Source organism: Scardinius erythrophthalmus, assembly GCF_964197995.2.
Source record: "Scardinius erythrophthalmus genome assembly, chromosome: 3".
NCBI lineage: Eukaryota > Metazoa > Chordata > Actinopteri > Cypriniformes > Leuciscidae > Scardinius > Scardinius erythrophthalmus.
The window spans coordinates 24,497,978-24,519,027 of NC_138223.1; the positions used below are offsets into that span (position 1 = coordinate 24,497,978).

At 41.1% G+C, this 21,050-nt stretch overlaps 1 protein-coding gene across 1 annotated transcript in view; it reads right to left on the bottom strand.

Moving 5' to 3' along the window:
- Positions 1 to 532: 532 nt before the first annotated feature.
- Positions 533 to 21,050, bottom strand: part of cckbra (cholecystokinin B receptor a) — a gene marked incomplete at both ends in the record, with an annotated part of 59,685 nt that continues 39,167 nt past the window's right edge. The window contains 2 exons of the mRNA XM_081361083.1: positions 533 to 1,068; positions 5,134 to 5,261. Of these exons, the coding sequence (XP_081217209.1) occupies positions 533 to 1,068; positions 5,134 to 5,261 (664 nt within the window). The remainder of the gene's footprint in view (positions 1,069 to 5,133; positions 5,262 to 21,050) is intronic.

Below are 21,050 nucleotides of genomic sequence, written 5' to 3' on the forward strand. Positions count from 1 at the left end.
ATGACTCTCAGTGGGGTCATTTAAGCAAAGCTCATTAAGACAAAGATTCTACTATACAACTAAGAAAACAGTTAACAAAAAATACAGACATCACAAACACTCAAAATAGACTGTACCATTTTGTAGCCAGAAAGCAGCTATCTACCAGTACTCTATTGTTTGATCATGCTACATGCAGTATTTGGTTCCATAACATAAAAGATACAAGAATATTTTTATGGTATTTCCCTACTAACAAATCCCATGCATGATAAGATTTTACACAATTAAAAATAAAGCTACATCTTTGCACATCCCATGTACTGCACCTTTTGATTGTATCACAATGCTAAAAGTTGAAGACACAACCATAGAGAGACACACCGACTTTGGACAGAAAGAACAGACAAATTAGGTATTTTTTCCAAATAAAAATGAACACTGACACCATGAAAATGAAGAACACATTTGGCGATCTAAACTCCTAAACAAGCAGTAAATGTCACAAGCACACAGCTCATGGATCAAACTGGAGACACCTGCAATGCTAATGCTAACACTGTCCTACCGTGCTAATAGTGGTATAACTGAACTTTGTTATGGATGCCCCTGTGACCCCAGTGATCTCATCGTCACCTTCCCTCCTCTTCCTCCGGTTGTGGCACGGCCGCCTGCAACACCCAAAGGTGACAATGAGAGCCTTGCGGAAGCGGGTGTTCATGAAGCAGTAGATAATAGGGTTGACGCAGGCTGAGGTATAGGACAGCAGCTGAATGAAGGAGATAGGAGCTCCGGAAAGAGTGCGCTGAGCTGACTTTTGGTCAAAAGCCTTCCAGGTGTTGGCTGAGTACAGAGGCATCCAGCATACGAAGAACATGGCAACTATAATGATCAGCATTCGTATCACTCGCTTCTTAGCAATGAGCTTAGCCTCTGAGGTGTTGCTCCGTGGACGGTCTGTCTTGACGGTTGCTGAGGTGGTCAGGGCAGAAAGTTCTATAGCAGAGGGCTTCTTTGGGACCTGGATGTAACATCCATCGCTCTCATCATGGCCAGGAGACATTACATCATTCAACCCATTCCTTACGCCTGTAATTAAAATAAGTGAAGAAATTAAGAAGGTGTACATTCACTCTATTCCGTTTTTAAAAGAAAATGTATATTATTTCTTTTTAAAGGTGCCCTAGAATGTGAAATTGAATTTAACTTGCCATAGTTAAATAACAATAGTTTAGTACATGGACATGATATACATTGAGTTTCAAACACCATTGTTTTCTCCTTCTTGTTTAAATCTCGTTTTTGAAAAACACCCCTGAAAAACGGGCGAATCTCCACATAACACCAACTGTGACGTAACCGATGGGATCATTAATATGTACGCCTCCAAAATTTGCATAAGCCAAGCCCTTTCAGAGCTACGGTGCTACACGGAACTGCGCTGCGCAGGTAAAGAATCAAGCGAGCATCGTAGGGCAAATGGCTGATCATGGACATAGATGTTATGTACCAGGCTGTGCAGGGGATGTGACGGCTTTTCATACACTTCCCACAGAAAAGCAATGTCAACAGGCGTGGCTGATGTTCATCTATAATCGGATCCCGCAAGAGTTTAATTCTAAGTTGTTTGTTTGCTCTGCTCATTTCACCACGGACTGTTTTGCTAACCTTGGACAATATCAAGCAGGCTTCAGTCAGCGTGACATTCAAGTTCAGTGCCGTTAGAACCACAACATTGGTCGGTGGATAGCAACAGGTTCTCTGAAGAGAAAAGGGCAGAGGCAAATATGTTCTCATTATCACATCACACGCATAGCTTTTAATGGTGCGTTCACAACGGACGAAATTTCGCTTCAAACTTTTGTTTTTACGCGCGTCAATTTAGCTCTTGACGCGTAAATTGATACAAAAAGTGGTCAAGCGTATCACTAGACGCCGCAGGCGCGAATTTCACATAGGCTAATCCCTTTTTGAATTTGACGCGCTATGATCGCGTCCGATGTGTGAACGCACAGGCATAGGCAGTTTATATGAAACGAAATGTTTATAAATGGAATGAATAAGGCCTGTTATTATTTTAATTTCCAGTTAGTTTCTTGATCTTGCGTTTCTGAAATATTTTGCAGATGTGCTGTTAAGTGGACAAACTTTTTGAGGACTTGTAAAACTCTAAAGATTAATAATCCCCTAAAATCGACAAAGGTTTTTCAATGTTGACTATATTCCAATGTTCTCATTACTGTATAGATTTCATACTACATTGCTATGTAAATAAGCCTGTTGTTCAAATGAACCTGATTATGCCCTTGGGCGCTTGAGTTGCCTAAATAAATAAATTAAATATGTGGCAGCCGTTGTGTGCAGTAAACTTTCCTTTAACAAGCCTGTGATGTGATGACCAGTTATAGTTTTAGTGCTAGTAAGCCTATTTAGAGGTGCAGATTAATTCAGGTAGGACTGTGTGTAGACATATTTTATTATGTGTATTATGAGGTGGTCCGCGAAAATTCTTGATTACAAATAGTGGTCCACACACTCAAAAAGTTTGAGAACCCCTGGTCTAAACAATGCGCGCTGCCATGACGACGACTCCGGTTGCCTACTTCCGTTCGTAGCGCTTGACCTGTACTGGCAGCGAGAGAATGAGTTCAAGCTCCTCATGTGCTGTTGTTATTTGTTTTAACAATTCAAAGAAGATTTCAAACTTTTTAGAAACTGAGTGTTTCGAGCATAAGATAAGAAGGAGATAATGTCCATGTCCGATTCCGTATCAGATGCATTCAATAAAGTAAACGTTTAGAGTGGTTAGCGTTAAAACTGAACTTCTCTCGCTACTAGTACAGGTCAAGCGCTACGAACCGGAAGTATGGAACCGGAGTCGTCGTTATGGCAGCGCCCATTGTTTAGAGCAGAATAAGGTGGATAGTCCAGCAAGTGGTAAGTAGTGATAATTTACACTTGTGTTATCTGAATCAAGCGTAAGATCCTAGTAAATTACGGCAACAAATAGCAAACTCAAACTAGCATACACAACGTTAGCTAAAAGGCCTAGTATGACAAAGTAACTGTTACGTTGAGGTTCATATTTATTGCCTGTATTGTCATATAACGTTAAATGTACAAAGTAATACTGTGGATGCATGTGTAAATTCCCTATTTTTTTTTTCAAATGTTACTTTCGTTTATTTCATGAACATGTCAGGGGCTAACGTAACTACGCTGTTATAGTTCCTCACAGATAAGCAGATAACTTAGCTCACTCAAACCTGCAGCCCGCAGTGAAAAGAGCCAATCAGAGCAGAACTCCTCATTACTATTCATGACCCTTCCAAATAAGGTAAAAACAGACCATTTCATTCTAGGGCCAATTTATAGGGTTGGAAATTGACCTGTTAAACATTTTCTGGACATTTTAAATGGCTTTTTAAGCCACATACCCTCTATGTAGATATCAGGGACAAAATTAAAATATTATTTCAACACATTCTAGGGCACCTTTAACACAAGAAATCTGCACTCCATTGACTTCCATTCATACCCATGAATGAAAGTAAATGGAGAGACTGGAAGAAATGCAGAAGACATTTCACAATCCTCTGCATTCAAAGGTTGCTGAACTCTAACTTTTGAATCTATATAATGAGAAGACCTGTAAATAACAGAGGATTTAAATGCCACAGATTGACCTCTTGGTTGAATTCAAAGAACACAAACTTTAAAGCTGCATAATAGCAGTGCTGCAAGAAAGTATTGAGTATATGGTGTATTTAAAAAAAGTTTTTGAAATTATTACTATATTTACTAAACACGGAAGTCCTAGAGCATTAGAGCAAGAGCTTCAGAAAAGTCTAGTGTCACCAAAGTTTAATGTAGATGGCATAATGTGGGTTTTGCAGGGCACAATAACATTATGAGGATGGGAAGGTTAATTTATATAAGTATCTTGTAACACTCTGCATGGACCTGATACAAGGGATTAACAAAGTAAGGAAAATAACAACCTTTATAAACAGTAGCCTGTTTAAATATGTAAAGACCTTGTTCTGCACGTCCCTACTCTGAATATTAACCCAATACCCAAATACCCCAAATATTAACTTCAGTATTCCGTGAGCTTAGAATTATAAGGTTCTATCTCCGTTTAGGGTAGTTCCGAGATATTGAGCATCAAAGTTTTTACATCCCAGCTGGCAAATCTGAGATGGAACCTTTTTATTTTATTAATAACTACTAACAAAATATTTTTTTACAAAAATAACACCCCACAGGCATTAATAAACACCTAATGGATCAGATTATGTCAAAAACTCAATTTCGACCAAAAGTGGAGATAGAACCTTATAATTCTAAGCTCACGATTCACTCTCGTTTTTTTTTTTCCAGCCTCGTTTATTTGATCCCAGCAATGGTACAAATAGTAGCCTACTTTTTGAGGGACACTTCTAATAAAAGATACCTGTGGAGGTCTTTAACTGCAATGCCCTCAGAAGTACCCCTTTCCACCTCACTGAAGTTGTCTAAAGCTTCTCTCTGAAAGAACTTCCAGCACATCAGTGCACAAATAACCTTAACACATAGGGAGGTACTCAGCATGACCTTAGTGCATTCAGTCCTCGCCATTGGGAGATTTGGGTCAAGCAGCCTCTAACACAAAATGGGAAGAGAAGGCAATAGTCTGTTGAGCTTTTGAGAATGCCAAAGGAAGCAAGCCACCTAACTCGTAGCAGTTACATCATGCAAAAAAAAAAAAAAAAAAAAAAAAAGTTTCCAAAAGGTTTCTAAAAAAGAAAGGTCTAAAATGATGACATGACAAAACTTTTGACTGGCTGTTTGGCACACATGAATCCAGTAAACACCATAGCCAGTAAACAATACCGAATTAGAGTTGTTTAAATTTTGGCTTCACTGGCTTACTACTGGAAATCCAAGTCACAGGTAACATCCAAAGGATAAGTTTAAATCGGATTCAAGTGCTAGCAGAAAAACATTTGTTTAAATGGAAAACGACTGGTGGCTAAACAAGTGCAGTCTTTTAGAAGTTTTCCAGGTGGTTCATCAAGGTGAACATGCATGCTTCAGACTACTCAGGGCTTCAAGGGCTTAATGAAATTGTGGTGTGAGGGCTTTTACAAAGAAGAAAAAAAAGATTCATACCACTAGAGTCTTTCTTCTGCTCCAGTTCAAACTGAATCCCTCTGTAAAGTTCTCTGGATATAAGACCGTAGGAAATTATCATCACCACACCTGGGATGAAGAATAGAATGAAGAGCAACAAGACGTACCTAACAGAGAGAAAGAAAGAAAGTAAAATATCTGTAAATGAAAAGGCAGGGATTCAATACAGATAAGACCGTAAGTATAACAATGAAACCAAAGGACTACATTTCAGTAGTAAACATATGAGAACCTGAGAGATGAGAGGTGAGACCGTACTGTGCTGCATTTTCCAAAAAACGTCATAAGCTTAAGGGGATTGTAAAAACCAGAAGATCTGAGATTCAGTTGAAGTTCTTTTATATTAAGAGTCCTATAATAAGAAACCAACCCAGAGAACATAAGTGCCACAGAGTGGAAAAGTAGAATGCTATGAATAAGGATAAATTGCTGTATTTTTACTTACAATTCTGTTTCAATCTGTTTGTCTCTTGGTGATAAGAAAAGCTTGATTCTTTGGCTTCTTTTGGAACTATTTTTGTTATTATCTTTCCTGAATATTATCTTAAAACTTCATCTAAGAAAAAACGTCCATTACAAAACAATCAACATACTGTAGCAACAAGTGATACAATAATATTAATACTGAAGTCCTCTGAGGTTATTGTCCACACAGTTGATAACTGAAATGCAAGATTATTTCAGTTACCCACATCATGAGCAGTATGATATATAGTTGTTACTGTTACAGAATATTAGTAAATATCTGATCACTGAACACCAAAAGTGACCACTCAGAATCAAGTATTTCAAAAGTGTCACACAAAATTAAGTGTTGTTGTACTGAATTCTGAACTTAATAAATAGCTTTGATCACCTGTGGCTGTGGTGATATTAAGTACAACAGCAATATAATATTGTTTAACTAACTTTTGCAGTCAATTATAATTATTTGCAAAGAACAACAAAAGCTAACAGACTCAGTCACATCATATTTTAAATTATGTGGTGTGATGGTCAGCTCTGGCATGCAATAGGGCAATGTAATAAGTCAAGTCAAGTCATCTTCATTTATATAGTGCTTTTAACAATATAGATTGTTTCAAAGCAGCTTTAAAGTGATAATAGGAAATCAAAGTAACAGAGATTGTTTTGGCTTTACAGCAGCTTTAGAATAAAGTTATTGTCCATCTAATGTAAGTTTGTGACTGATTCACTTCCATTGCAAAGATCATTAATTATTAACTTAGGGGCCACTTACACGATACCGTTTCAACCGAAAACAGAAAACTTTTAATGTGTTCCGGTCGCTCATTTGCACGACAACAGTGTTTGTTGTCTCGAGAACCCAAACCTTGAAACAGGTTCAGGTTCAATACTTGAATGTCAAAATTTAAATTAAAAAGCTGTATCCAGCAATATGACATCATTTTATAATATTCAAATGACAGAGTGGGGGTGTTCCCTGAAAGCATCTATGCTACCCTGTTCCTCTGATCTTTTTCATCTATCAGACAGCTTTGTGCTTGCAGCTCCTTTCCATGTTGCACTTATATGATATCAAAGACACTTTTCTCTCCTCTTGTTTCCTTTGTGGCTTTCAAATTCATTACGAGCTCCAGCACAAAGGCAATAAAAGCAATACTAATCTGAAGTAGATGTAAGAGATGAGGGTGTGATATTGGGAAGCACCTTTTTATGCAAAACAAATGTATACTGTGTGATCTTTAATAATACCTGCGTGATGTTTGAAGTTTTTTTCTCATTTAAACAGAGCAAAACAAGTGTTTTTTGCTTTTTTTTTTTTTTTTGGCCGATGAGTACAATTCAGAGAATTTAGTTAGAAGTACCTCTGGATCCTCATAATCTTCCCCAACCGCATAGACAAATGTTTCAGATTTATCAACCGCTTCAGGACCGGATGGGTTTAACAAAGTGTAGGCTTGTACCTTCTTTGATTTATCTGACAGGCCTACATGTGCCATTCCTTTTCAAACTTCTTCCAGTTATCAGAAATGTTGTCATTAAAAACCAATGGATTGATACGACAAAGTCCCTGGGCCATTGTATCCCACTTCTGCCACCATGCAAGTTTTTGAAGGACAGAAACACATAGAACCACTCTTGACCCCTTCAGTTGAATGAATGAATGAATGCGGCATTCATATAGCGCTTTCATATGCACTACTGTACACCCAAAGCGCTTTACAATAATTTAAAGGAACACACCGACTTTTTGGGACTTTAGCTTATTCACCGTCCATACATACTCTTTTCATCTCCATGCGTGCCGTAACTCTGTCTGAAGCACCCACCGCTAGCCTAGCTTAGCACAAAGACTGGACGTAAACGGCTCCAGCTAGCATACTGCTCCCAATAAGTGAAAAAATAACGCCAACATTTTCCTATTTACATGTTGTGATTTGTATAGTCACAGCATGTACAAATAACAAGGTCACATGAGACACAGCCATCTTCTAACCGTATACATACTGGGAACTATATTCTCAGAAGGCGAAGCGCTGCTACTTGGGCGGAGTGATTCACAGTAGAACTAACAGTCGATTAGCTTTTATCATAACAAACCAATCACCAGAACTAATCACAGTGAAGAAGACTCAAGTGACATTGTTTTTACTCAACCGTATGATTTAAATTAGGGATCGACCGATATGGATTTTTTAGTGCCGATGCCGATACCGATTTTTTTTCATCAGCCTTAGCCGATGACCGATACGGGCTGCCGATTTTCTTGGGCCGATATTTGGAGCCGATACTGCTTTTGCTCACTCAATTTAAATCATAAAAATGACACAATGATGATAACAAACGTTACAAGTCTCAATTTAAAAAAGGAACATTTATTGAACTTAAAAAAAAAAAACAATATTTGACAAATATTAAAAACATGTGAGGTAGAACAAGTAAAAAAAAGTTCAGTGCTAAAATTACTGAAAATAAATATTTAAGCATAATTCAAATTCTTTAAGTAAATTCTGAAAATAAATATTTAAGCATGAATAAAATAATTACACTATTGCACACAGTAGCAACAAGCAAGCAGCATAATAAACGTCTGTCTTTGCTATGCAGCCATGAACTGCGCTCTCCATGATGACATGGAGGAAGGATTAATTTATTTCCTGCCCTTTACGACTACATATATTTATGGAGATGAGAAATAAAAACCCGCCCTGTCCAGCTATGATCAGCTGTTCGGCCGAGTTTTCGATGCTGTCGTATTATTCCACCACGGATGCGGCATTCTGAAAAGTTGAGATGTTTTTATCTCGATGCGGCGCGGACGCGCTTGGAAAAAACAAGCGCGTCGCTTCCATTATGAGCGCGCATACCGCGCGCCTACATTTGAAATAACGAACTTGAGCGCGCAAAAGACGCGATGTGAACAGGCCCTAAAAATGTATTTGTTTCCATCTCACCACGGCATAGAAGCGCCTGGACAAACGAGCGCGCTGCATCGCATGCGTGTCGCAACCGCGTCGCTTCTTTTATGAGCACACGTCCAAACCTCAGCCAGGTGGTCGCTGAATAAAACTCCCACAAATATCACGAAACAACGTCGGCATTATTTAATCTTATGACCATTGTTCGTAACAGCTGCCATATGCATATGGATAGCCTCAAACTTAGCTATTTGCAGCTCCTTAAATACAATGACAAGCAGTTTTATAGATGAGGCATTCGCGTTTTCCATTTGGACCCACAAACTTGCCTAGTTGCACGCACATATAAAGCAACGTGTTTCCACTTTTAAAGTGTATGGCAATATTTCAGCTAAGTCAAACAGTTAAAAGATGCTTTGAAAGTTTAAAACTTGCCGTCTTGAAGAGGCTTCCAGCACTCTGCTAGTGTGGGAGGGGCAGTGCATGGGCTGCACGTGAACTGCAGCGTCTCCAGCAACACAGAGCTGCCTGCGGACGCCTGTCTGTAAATAATGCCGGGAAAAAACTATCGGCGAACGCAGCAGCCGCGTATCGGCCGATGCCGATACACGTCAAACCCGCAAATATCGGCCCGATTTATCGGCCGACCGATATATCGGTCGATCACTAATTTAAATGTTCATTTATCTTTCTATTTAAGAGACTCAATTAGTTGTTGTGGCCAGTGATCTCCCGGCCATGAATAAAACTTTATTTCTACAAAGAGCAACTTGGGAGCCATGTCAGGTGCTGCGCAGCTGAGAAATGGATTCTACGCTCAAAAGACAACAGATCATCAAAGTGTCATCGAGGTAGTGATTGTAGCTTCTTGATGGGACGCCGTCACCTTACTTCAGGTAAGTATTGTATTAAGAAGTCAGATTTAGTTGGTTATATTCATATTAAGAATTTTCATGACATATGTTTTAGAGTTTAAAAAAAAAAAAAAAAAAAAAAGGCTCAAATATTGTCCAAAATGAACTAACTGGCCTGGTTGATTCACTTCCGTTAATAAGTTTGGGGTCTGCAAGATAAGATTCAAATCCTGTTTTATATTTTGATATATTTAATGTTTGTGTAATTCAGTCACATCATCCTTGCAAATAAATAAATGAATAAAAATTATCTAAGACTTATATGCTTCTCTGTTCGTTAACCTAAATTTCGCTATGAGTATTGAAGAATCCAAATTTAAGAATATGTTTAAGATCTGCTGATCTTACTTTCTTACATAACATCACATGAAAAACTAAGGTGAATTACACTGTATTGGGCATTCAAGGTGAACATGATGGCATCAATTTACTGATCAGAAGTCAGCTTTAAGTCAGCTGTCTAAACATTGTAATAGTCTTTGATCTTCCAACTAAGAGCAATATCTCAGTTGGGGGCAATTGCCTCTATTGTCTTTAGATGATTCGATTTAGTGGTTACCTCTAAGGCTGTGTGTATGTTTAGCACCTTTAAGGACAGCCCACTGAAAGACCTTTAAAGAAACCATGTAAAGTTTGTTAGCCAGAATGATTTGGGAAGAACTGCAGCCGCGTCAACTCGAAGTCCTCAATAAAGAATAGCTTTGTTTGAACGTGATCCCCAACGTCTCCTGGTCTCTTGCTTCGACGAAGAAAAAGTTTTCAACAATTTGGTGCCTGCGACCCGGATGGAGAAACTGAAACTCATCAAAGAATGAACTTTCCAGACGGAACCATGAAACTTCAAGCTCAACAAAAGATCTGACAAAGATTGCCAGACTGAATCTTTCCAGCTTCCTCCAGATTGAAAAAACTTCAAGCTCCAAAAAGATCTCAAAGACTGAATTTTTCCAGAAGGAATCTTTCTCTACAAACGAAATACTTGGTGAGTTTCAATCCATTCAAAGAACCTTTAAAGACCAGTACAAGTTTGATATCCTCTGCGCCGTTCAGAGAAGTAGTTAACAGACAGCTGCAGGGTTTGGTTAACTAAGTTTATCCTCTTAAAAAAAAAAAAAAAGAAGATTTTTTTTTTTTTTTTTTTTTTTTTAAGAGATGAAATTGCATTATCCTCTACATTGCTAGAGAAGGTTTATCCTCTGTAAAGTTAGTGAAGATTTATCCTCTGCTTTATCAGGGACGGTTAGCATATGTGCTAATATTTTGGTTTATCCTTTGCTTCAGGCAGAGAAGAATTAGCTTTACGTGCTAGTTATTTCTGTTGATCCTCTGTTCTTTTTAGCGTAAAGTGCTAGTGTAGGCAGGGAAGATAATTTGTGAAATCCTTTGCTCTGGGCAAGGAAGGTTAACAATAGCTGATGTGTTAACAAGTGTACCCTCTGTGTAGACACTAGAGAGAAGTTTTAGTGTTTTTGATTGTGTGGTAACAAAGAAAACTCACAAAAAAAATGTTTAGGAAAAATGCCAGACTGATCCCCACTACTAAAAAAGGTGGCCGTGCGGCTCCATTGTGGTCAGAAAGCGAATTTAAAACATTGTTGGGAGAGCAAATGGACTCTATAGTGACTAAGTCCGTCAGATTGGATTTGACAAAGAAATATGAGATTCATCCAGACAAAGCATGGTCAATGGAAGATTGTAAAAAGGTACTAGGAGCAAGTGTTCGTAAGAACAAGGTTAAAGCCATTATTTGTTGCCACAGAGAATTCGTCTTAGCAATAGCCACAGAACAGTCTAAACGCAACTCAGAGCTAGAGAAACAGAATAATGAGCTCCGTGCTAGAATATCTTCTTTGACTAAGAAATTACACCGCAACAAAGACGCAGAAAAAACTGATGAGGGAGAATTTAGTCAGCCGGATAACATTTATAATGACTTAAAAGCTTTCTTTGAAAAAGATGTAGCCATCCCATCAGTAATTGATAAGCCTGTAGATTCAGTGAAGGTCTGTGGGGCAAGGAGAAGATCTCAGGGAATTGAGGGAACTGAAAATGTTCCTGCCAACTCTTCTGTTGTCCAAATACAAGCTGTTGCCAAAGCGCTAGGACCTAAAGATATCGAGAGATTATCCCAGAGTTTACCCTCAGCACGCACAGATTTTTCTGAATTTAGAAGAGCATTGATCAGTAAAATGCGTCTTTACGACATGTCGTTGCCAGAAGTTACACAGCTGATGTCACAAATTCTAACTGAATCTGAATTCAACAGTTTTGAGTCTGCTGTTACGTCTGAACTACAACATGCCAGTAAAGGCGATTTGAGAGAAGGTGTTTTGAAAATCCTAAAGAATCTCTTAGGACCAAAAATAGATTGGTCGAAAGTCACTAGATGTGCACAAAAGAAAGGAGAGACTATAAGTGAATACACTGAAAGATTTTCTCAGGCAGCTGCCACGTACAGTGGAATAGTGTAGGATTCTGAAAGTGTACTAGATGATAAAGGAGCTTTAATCCGTATTTGGGCAGATGGTCTTATAGCTGAATACAGATCAGCCTTGCCATTCCTACATGTTACGTGGGCTAACGGAACTCTCAGAAGTAACCTAGACAGGTTAGCTACATGGGAAAGGGATGCTGATGTTAAAACCCAAGTGAGAATAGCAGCAGCTACGTTTAACCCAACAAAACAAGACAATAGATGGACTAAAAAAGAAAGCACATGCCACTACTGTGGAAAATCAGGGCATTGGGAGAAAGAATGTAGGAAGAAGTTGCAAGATAATAAAAGAAATAGAATGCATAATTCTGCTCCTTCTCAGCCTGCCTACAATCCTGATGTAGTTCCGCCAATGTCCACTGAAGCTTTAGGACAGCTCGCTCAGGCTCTTCTAAGAGCACAAAAAGAACAGGAAAAAAACTAATTGTTGGGGCTGTGAGTAGCTACCTTTCCCCTGTAATCCATCATAATGACAAAAGAATTTTTGTGAAAGGTAGCATAAAAGAAAAAGAGATTGATTTTTTGCTTGATACAGGTGCAGAGATTACAATAATTCCTACAAAATTGGCTAAAGGTTTAGACATCCTTTCTTTAACTGGCGTAATAGGTGAAGATTCTGTTTTGTATGAAACCCCGCCCATAGAGGTACAATTTGGCCCGAAAACTCTGACTACAAAATTGCTATGTGCTCCATTGAATACAGGTGCAATTTTAGGCATGGATCTCCTGAGACAAGTACATCTAACTTTAGACATGTCCTCAGAATCTGCTAGCATTAAAATTTCCTCAGCACACGTTTCTACCAATAATGCAATCCCTCCAGAGTATGCTTTCTTACTGAATCATCCAATTTGGGCTAATGACAAGGATGATTGTGGTTTATTGACAGGTGTAGAACCAGTCAAACTGACAGGGACTCCACCCCCGGTTACCAAACAGTATCCGATCAGTAAGGAAGCCATACAGGGAATCAAACCTATTGTAGAAAAGTTGCTGACGCAAGGAGTGCTAGTTAAAACCAACAGTCCCTGTAACTCACCCATATGGCCAATCAAGAAATCCAATGGGACATGGAGACTTACCATAGACTACAGAGTAGCCAATAAAAACATTGATAAAATCACCCCGCTAGTGGCAGATCCATCTACAATTTGTAATGGCTTACCATTAGATTGTAAGATTTTTTCAGTAATCGATATGTCTAATGGATTCTTTTCTGTACCATTGCACTCTGACAGCCAGCCATGGTTAGCTTTCACAGTTGACCTTGAACAATATCAGTGGACCCGATTGGCCCAGGGATTTCAAAACTCCCCGACCGTATACCATCAGGCTGTCAGACGTGATTTGTGTGACCCAGAATGTCCAGTAAAACAGTCCACTATGATCCAATATGTCGATGATATTTTGATTGCCTCAACAGATCACGAGGTACATCAAACTGAATTGGCATCATTGTTGGACTATTTGCATAAAAAAGGACACAAATGCAGCTTTCACAAAGCTCAAATTGCTAAAAAGCAAGTCACATTTCTGGGTCAAACAATTGGTGCAGGAAATAGATCCATTACACAGGATCGAGCGGCTTCAGTCAAAGCCATACCTCCGCCTACTACCATTAAAACACTACGCTCATTTTTAGGAACAGCAGGTTACTGTAGACAATGGATTGAAGAATATGCCTCGATTGCTCAGCCTCTCTATGACTTGTTGAAAGGCCATGGTAAAGATTCAGATATTGTTTGTATGGAAGAACTTCACCTCAAAGCATTCAATGATTTGAAGAGAGCACTATGTCAAGCACCAGCATTAGGAATTGCCCAAGCTGATAGACCCTTTGTGCTTTATGTCCATGAACACTTGGGCTTTATTACTGCATGTCTAATGCAAGATCATGGGGGCAGTTTACGTCCAATTCATTACTATTCTGGTAAACTTGACATAGTAGCTCAAGGTATGGGACCATGCCTCAGAGCAGTACAGGCAGTTCATCTAGCGCTTCAGGCTTCATCAGTAATGGTGTTAGGTCAGACGGTAAATGTAAAATGCCCTCACTCAGTGTCCGCACTAATGAATCAAGCAAAAATCACTTCTGTCACTTCCTCTCGTTGGGGAAATTGGTTAACTACTCTCACAGCCCCGAACATTGTTTTACAGCGTGCACCAGTCACGAACCCCTCATCATGTATGATGTCTGCAATGACTGAAGTTGTGTTAGAGGATGAAGGCGAAATGACTCATGATTGTGTTACGCTTACATACGCAGCGACAAGTGAAATAGCAGAAACTCCCATAGAAAATGCAGAATTTGAGTTGTTTGTTGCTGGTTCAGCTCAAGTAATTGAAGGGAACAGACGAGCAGGTTATGCAGTAACGTCCACCACTGAGGTGGTAGCTTCAGGTCGTCTTCCAGATCATTTTTCAGCTCAGGCTGCAGAACTGGTAGCTTTAACTAGAGCATGCACACTAGCTTCAGGATCAGTTGCAAATATCTACACAGATTCCAGGTATGCTTTTGGGGTTATTCATGATTTTGGTGTCATTTGGCAAACCAGACAGTTTCTAACTTCTGCTGGATCCCCCATTAAGCATGATGAATTAGTGAAAGATCTTATGTTTGCCATGAAACTTCTAAAGAAATTAGCGGTGATCAAAGTGAAAGCACATATCACAACTAACACTACAGAAGCTAAAGGTAATGCTCTTGCAGATGTAGCAGCTAAACAGGCTTGTTCCTATGTAACTGTACAAGTGTGTTCAGGTAGTACAGCACAGAAGACAATTCTGCCTCCTGAATCTATCATTGATTTGTACAAAGATGTTCCTCTATATGAAGCATGGACATGGTTAGACAAAGGAGCCACCGTTGATTCATCTGGCTGCTGGACCAAAGGGGAGAAGTATGTTGCTCCCGAATCACTGCTGCCATATTTGGCTCAACAAATACACAATTTGGGTCACAGTGGTCCAGCAACGATGAATCACAGGTTCTCAAATCAATGGTGGAATCCAAAATTCAGAAATGTAGCCACAGAAACAGCCAAAAGGTGTATTACATGTCAGAAAAATAATGATGTACCAGCAGCCATTACACCAGCAGCACATACCCCAGCTCCACCAGGACCATTTCGTCACCTGCAAATTGATTACATCTCGTTGCCTCGTTGTAAGGGAAAAACTGACGTCTTGGTAATAATAGACAAATTCTCAAGATGGGTAGAAGCTTATCCAACAGGGCGTGCTACCGCTGCACATACTGCTAAATGTCTTGTCACTGATTTCATTTCCAGATGGGGATTACCAGATTGCATTGACTCAGATCAGGGTACGCACTTCACAGGACAGGTAGTTAAAGAAGTGTCTAAAATGTTGAAGATTAAGTGGAATCTTCACTGCCCCTACAGGCCACAAGCATCAAGACAGGTTGAAAGGGCAAACAGAACAATCAAAACCAGGCTAAGCAAAATGCATCAGGAAGGAGTGTCATGGGTTGAAGCACTGCCAGCTGTACTGTGTAGTATGAGAGCGTCATCTAACATATCCGTAGGACTGAGCCCTCATGAGATTATTACAGGACGCCCAATGCAGATGCCAGGTGTGATTGATCTTAGAAATGCTGATGTTCACATTGCCTCAGATGCCCTGATCTCTTACTGTGAACACTTTACAAAGGCAGTACAGAGTGCCAGAGAGAGAGTTGAGTCATGTTGGCAGACTCCACCAGAGGGTGGACACACAATCATCCCAGGTCAGTGGGTCATGATAAAATCATTCAGACACAAGCCGTTAAAACCTAAGTGGCATGGACCACATCAAGTAATGTTGATTACAGCAGCTGCAGTGTTGTGCCAGGGAAAGAAAACATGGACTCATGTGTCACATTGCAAAGTGGTTCCTCCCCCTACAGGGATAGGATAGGACACATGGACCAGTGAGGAGCCCAGGAAGAACTGGAAGCAACAGGCTTTCGGGGGCAAACCCTGCGGTGAAGATTCCCTTATAGGCCCTTCCCCACCATAGTCCATCCTCACCTCACTGTTCCTTTTAGGTGTCTCATGAATTAAGAAATAGGGAAAGAAGGAACCACAAGTAGCAGACTCAGATTAAACAGAGAATACAACCCTAATGTTTGCAGTTTTTACAATGAATACTGGTCTGTTGCAGTAGTTTTTTTTTTTTTTCTTTTTTTTTTCTTTCTTAACTCTGTGCAGATACCACTTGACGGTTATCCTGAGAACCATATGCACTGACCTACACACCTGCACATGATGACCCAACCTCCGGAAAACAACTAGACCAACTGCAGAGACTACAACCAACACAGAAGAAAAAAAAATACACAACGCAGAGATTAATCTACGGGAACTTCAGTCATCCAGCAACATGATCAAGATTGCCTTAATACGCCATGGACATAGCGCAAAGTGTAGACCCCAGAAACAACATATTCTTAGAGCTGATGAATATGTCAAGAAATGCCTTGTTTGCTGGAAAGAACGTTTGCATGCCACATGCACCTTCAGTAGGAGCCAGAATCCCTTGGGTTGCACACCCTATCTCCAAATGTGACACATGTACATTATTCGATCATCATACCAGTGGATTATTCAACAAAGATACATGTCACAATGTAACCATTCCTCCAGTTTCTCAGTGTTGCATTCCTGGACTACCATCCTGCAACCTAACTTCAGCTACTCCCATCATGACAGATCTACTCCTGCCAATGATGTTCCACTGGTGCATAGAAAATTATGCTCCAGCATCGACTCCACTGGGTGAAATTCCTCGTGAACGTTGCAGTTTTGTGATTGAAAGAGGAACAGATGATTCCCATGTGTACGTCACTACTACAGAAATGAAACAGGAAAATGATTTAAACAAGTGTCTCTCCAGGAACCCATCCCTACCAAAACTTTTTGCAATAAATCAGTTGTGTATGATTCCTCCACCAACTGGCACTTTTTGGTTATGTGGAGCTTCTGTCTACAGCATCCTACCCAGCCAATTCAACGGCAGGTGCACCCTGGTGTATGTTCTGCCAGCTATCAGAGAAAACACACACTCCACTCCAAGCTCTCCACAGTTACATGATTCAGCTCCTTCTACCAACACAGATGGCTGCATTCCAGGACTCACTTGTGTTCAAACGTGGTGGTCAAGAACTCTTGGAGCCTTAATCCCATCGTACGGTGTTATGCAGGCTCTCGATCAAGTCAGAAGCCTGTTGGATTCTGTACAGAAATTGGCCAATGATACGGCTTTGGCCCTGGGCAACATCACGAACACTATCGCTTCGCACAAGATAATGATCTTACAGAACAGAGTAGCCTTGGATTACATTCTTGCAACGCAAGGGGGAGCTTGCACCATTATCGGCCCTGAGTGCTGCACCGGGTTACTGGATCCAACAGAAAACTTGAACAAAATCCAACAAGACATTCTTGATCTTTCAACAAAATTACACCAGATGACTGAAGACAATTCTTCATGGTTCGGAAACTTGATTGGTAAACCTTGGCTGTGGATTAAAGAAATAGCAATTTTGCTGTTATTTCTCCTATTGGCGTTCTACGTATGCGTCCACAGTATTAAGTGTTTCATTCAACAAATGACTCACACCTCGCACGAGAAAATAACTGGTCCAACCATAAAAGAATATTACCCGTAAGATTTCACGGACCCTAAGTGCATGTTTGTTTCTGTGTCAACATGCAATTACAGATGAACAACACAGAGCAAGTTATATGTGCCTGTAACTTACACAAGTTACAAGAATGAACATATGCGATGTGCCTGTAACTTACACCAGTTACAAGAATTAACTTTATGTGTTTAAATTTGTATTTTGTGAGAGTTTTTAAGAACTCTCAAACGGGGGACTGAAGAATCCAAATTTAAGAATATGTTTAAGATCTGCTGATCTTACTTTCTTACATAACATCACATGAAAAACTAAGGTGAATTACACTGTATTGGGCATTCAAGGTGAACATGATGGCATCAATTTACTGATCAGAAGTCAGCTTTAAGTCAGCTGTCTAAACATTGTAATAATCTTTGATCTTCCAACTAAGAGTTGGACTGTGTGTGAATGTTACCTAGTCTAAGGTCTCGTGACCATTTGTTGTGTATACCATTTGGGGGGGGGGGGGGGTACCATTATCTCAGTTGGGGGCAATTGCCTCTATTGTCTTTAGATGATTAGATTTAGTGGTTACCTCTAAGGCTGTGTGTATGTTTAGCACCTTTAAGGACGGCCCACTGAAAGACCTATAAAGAAACCATGTAAAGTTTGTTAGCCAGAATGATTTGGGAAGAACTGCAGCCGCGTCAACGCGAAGTCCTCAATAAAGAATAACTTTGTTTGAACGTGATCCCCAACGTCTCCTGGTCTCTTGCTTCGACGAAGAAAAAGTTTTCAACAGTATCATTCCTCAAGGCAGGGCATTTATCTCTCGTCTGTTAACGCTGGCCCACTCCGTGCATAATTTAAGCAACCCGATCCAGCTAGACGAAGGGTGCATGTCCGAACTCAGATTTGGATACTTGGATCAGCAAAGGCCAGATGAATTTACCAAGCTCGCTCAGGCTTCATTTCATCCGCGCTTCACAAAAATTTTCCTATAGCTGTCGCCAGCGTCCTTTGGGGTTTGACATGGTCGCTAAACATATTATGTTGCTTGTGCTAATGAAGCAAGGTTGCCATCATTAAGGCAGATCATCTTGTCAGATGATTATGCCATTTCTGAGACGTTTATCTGGCAATCCGTAGTCTTAATTTTATAATTAAGGTCGCCGCACATTCCTGGCCAATGCAATGCCATAGCTATGTGCTTTTGTTTTCAGGCTTCAGATGGCTTTGCCTTTAGCCAACCCAGATCCATCACCATTCCCTCCCATAACAGAGAAATGTTAAATTAGATGATCTACTCAATCCAGCTAGACCGTACTTCACGAAGGCGCGGCTCCCTCCACCTTAAAAGCTCATACTTCTGCTTGGTCTCCGTTTATAACGTTTTGCTTTTCTTTCCAGATTTCCCATCCTGATCATGGCCGGTAGTTCCTTCCTCGTCTACAAGATTATTTCCTTCCTCGTCTATTATTTCTTTCATTCGTAGATTGCTCGCAGATATAAAATTTTACGCAAAGTTATCAATCCTAAGTCTTTTCACTGCAAACTTTCGTTCGTTTATTACTCAAAGGCATAGCTAAACAACCTTGCGCTATCATGGCTTCTATGTGTGGTCCATCGTGGCCTTGTCTCTATGTGGTCTATCACGACCTTGCGCTTTCAATGGATTTTATGTGCGGCCCATCATGGTCTAATGGTCCATCTAATGGTCTAATGGCACACTAGCGCAAGGTCATGATAGACCACATAGAGACAAGGCCACGATGGACCACGCATAGAAGCCATAATAGAGCAAGGTCATGATAGACCACATAAAGACAAGGCCACGATGGACCATTAGACCACGATGGGCCGCACATAGAAGCCATGATAGCACAAGGTTGTGATAGACCACATAGAGACAAGGCTTCTATGTGCGGCCTTGTCTCTATGTGGTCTATCACAACCTTGCGCTATCATGGCTTCTATGTGTGGTCCATTGTGGCCTTGTCTCTATGTGGTCTATGACGACCTTGCGCCATAATGGCTTCTATGTGTGGTCCATCATGGCCTTGTCTATGTGCGGCCCATCGTGGTATAATGGTCCATCCCTTCCTCAACCACGCTGTTGCCACCTCCTGCTAGCCCCACAGCTCACCCACATGCCACCTTCAGTGAGGTGAGCTCGCGGGTCTACCAGTGTTCAGCTCCAGCATGGTTGGTGGATCCCCAGTCTCCACCTCCGCGACCAGGACTTCACCTCGGCCCGTCGGGCCATCAGCTCAACCGTGGCACCTACCTCCCTCATATCCACCATGGCCCATCAGTCCAGCAGCTCCGCCGGGGTCCCTCGTCCCCCTGGCTCGGCCTTGGTCATTCGTTGACCTGCCCTCGCCTCAGGACTACACTCCTCTGTCTTCGCCTCGTCCCTTCGTCCCTCTGGCTCCGTTGGGCTCCTCACTCCCTCCAGCTTCACCTTGGTCCTCTGTCGCTCCGGCTCCACCGCGGCCTTCTGGATCCCCGCCTGCGCCTCGGTCGCCAGAGCTGTCAGCATCGCCATGTCCCTCGGGATCCTCTGCGTCGCCCTGGCTCGTCGGCTCAACGGCTCCATCCCGGTCTCCACTTCCACCTGTTTCGCCTCCGTCAGACGCCCCCCTAGAGTCGTCAGCCCTTTCTCCACCATGGCTCCTCCCTCTGTCGTCTCCGACAAAGCCATCTGCATGCCCGCCTGTACAGCCTGCTCCACCCTGGCCGCCTGCACAACCTGCTCCACCCTGGTCCCTCCTGCCTTCTGTCTGCCCTTCACCTGCTCTTCGTCCTCCTCCTGAGCCCCCTCCCTCCCTCCCTCCCTCCCTCCCTCCGCAGTTGGTCTATTTATGGTGTGAGGATGCGCCTACCGGGAGTATTGTCACGTGTCAGTGTTTGTTTGGACTTTCAGTTTGTATTTTGATTGGTTCCTGTTCTCCTTTGTTGTTTTCCCGCCACTCCTTTGTATCCATGTTTACTGTCATTATCAGTTCAGTTGTGTCACCTGTGTTTAGTTAATCATCATCATCTGTATCACCTGTTTTCTGTTACATTTTAGGATGTGTTGCTACCTGTTCTGTTGTCTTGTGATTTATTATATTAAACCTTCGTTTGAGGAAATATATCTCCGCCTGCCTTCCTGCAATCACCCGTGACAATGTTAAAATGTAATGCAATGTAAAATTGTACAGTAGCCTAGTCAGGTAAGGTCAGGTTAGGTTTGACGATGTGCGTTTTATTTAGGCTATTTATTTATTTTTGTCCCTGTGCACCGATCGGAGACAGAATTCACTGCTGATATTCTGGGGATACAACATAGCCAGTAGGCTATACTAGTAAGGACTTTCGCCTTTAAATATCTTTACTACATTGGATCAGTATCCTTTCTAGAACCGGCAAGAGCTTTCTAGCCTCGCGGCCCGCGTCAGCAGGGCCTTGCATCGCCCCCATAGACCTTAAAACAA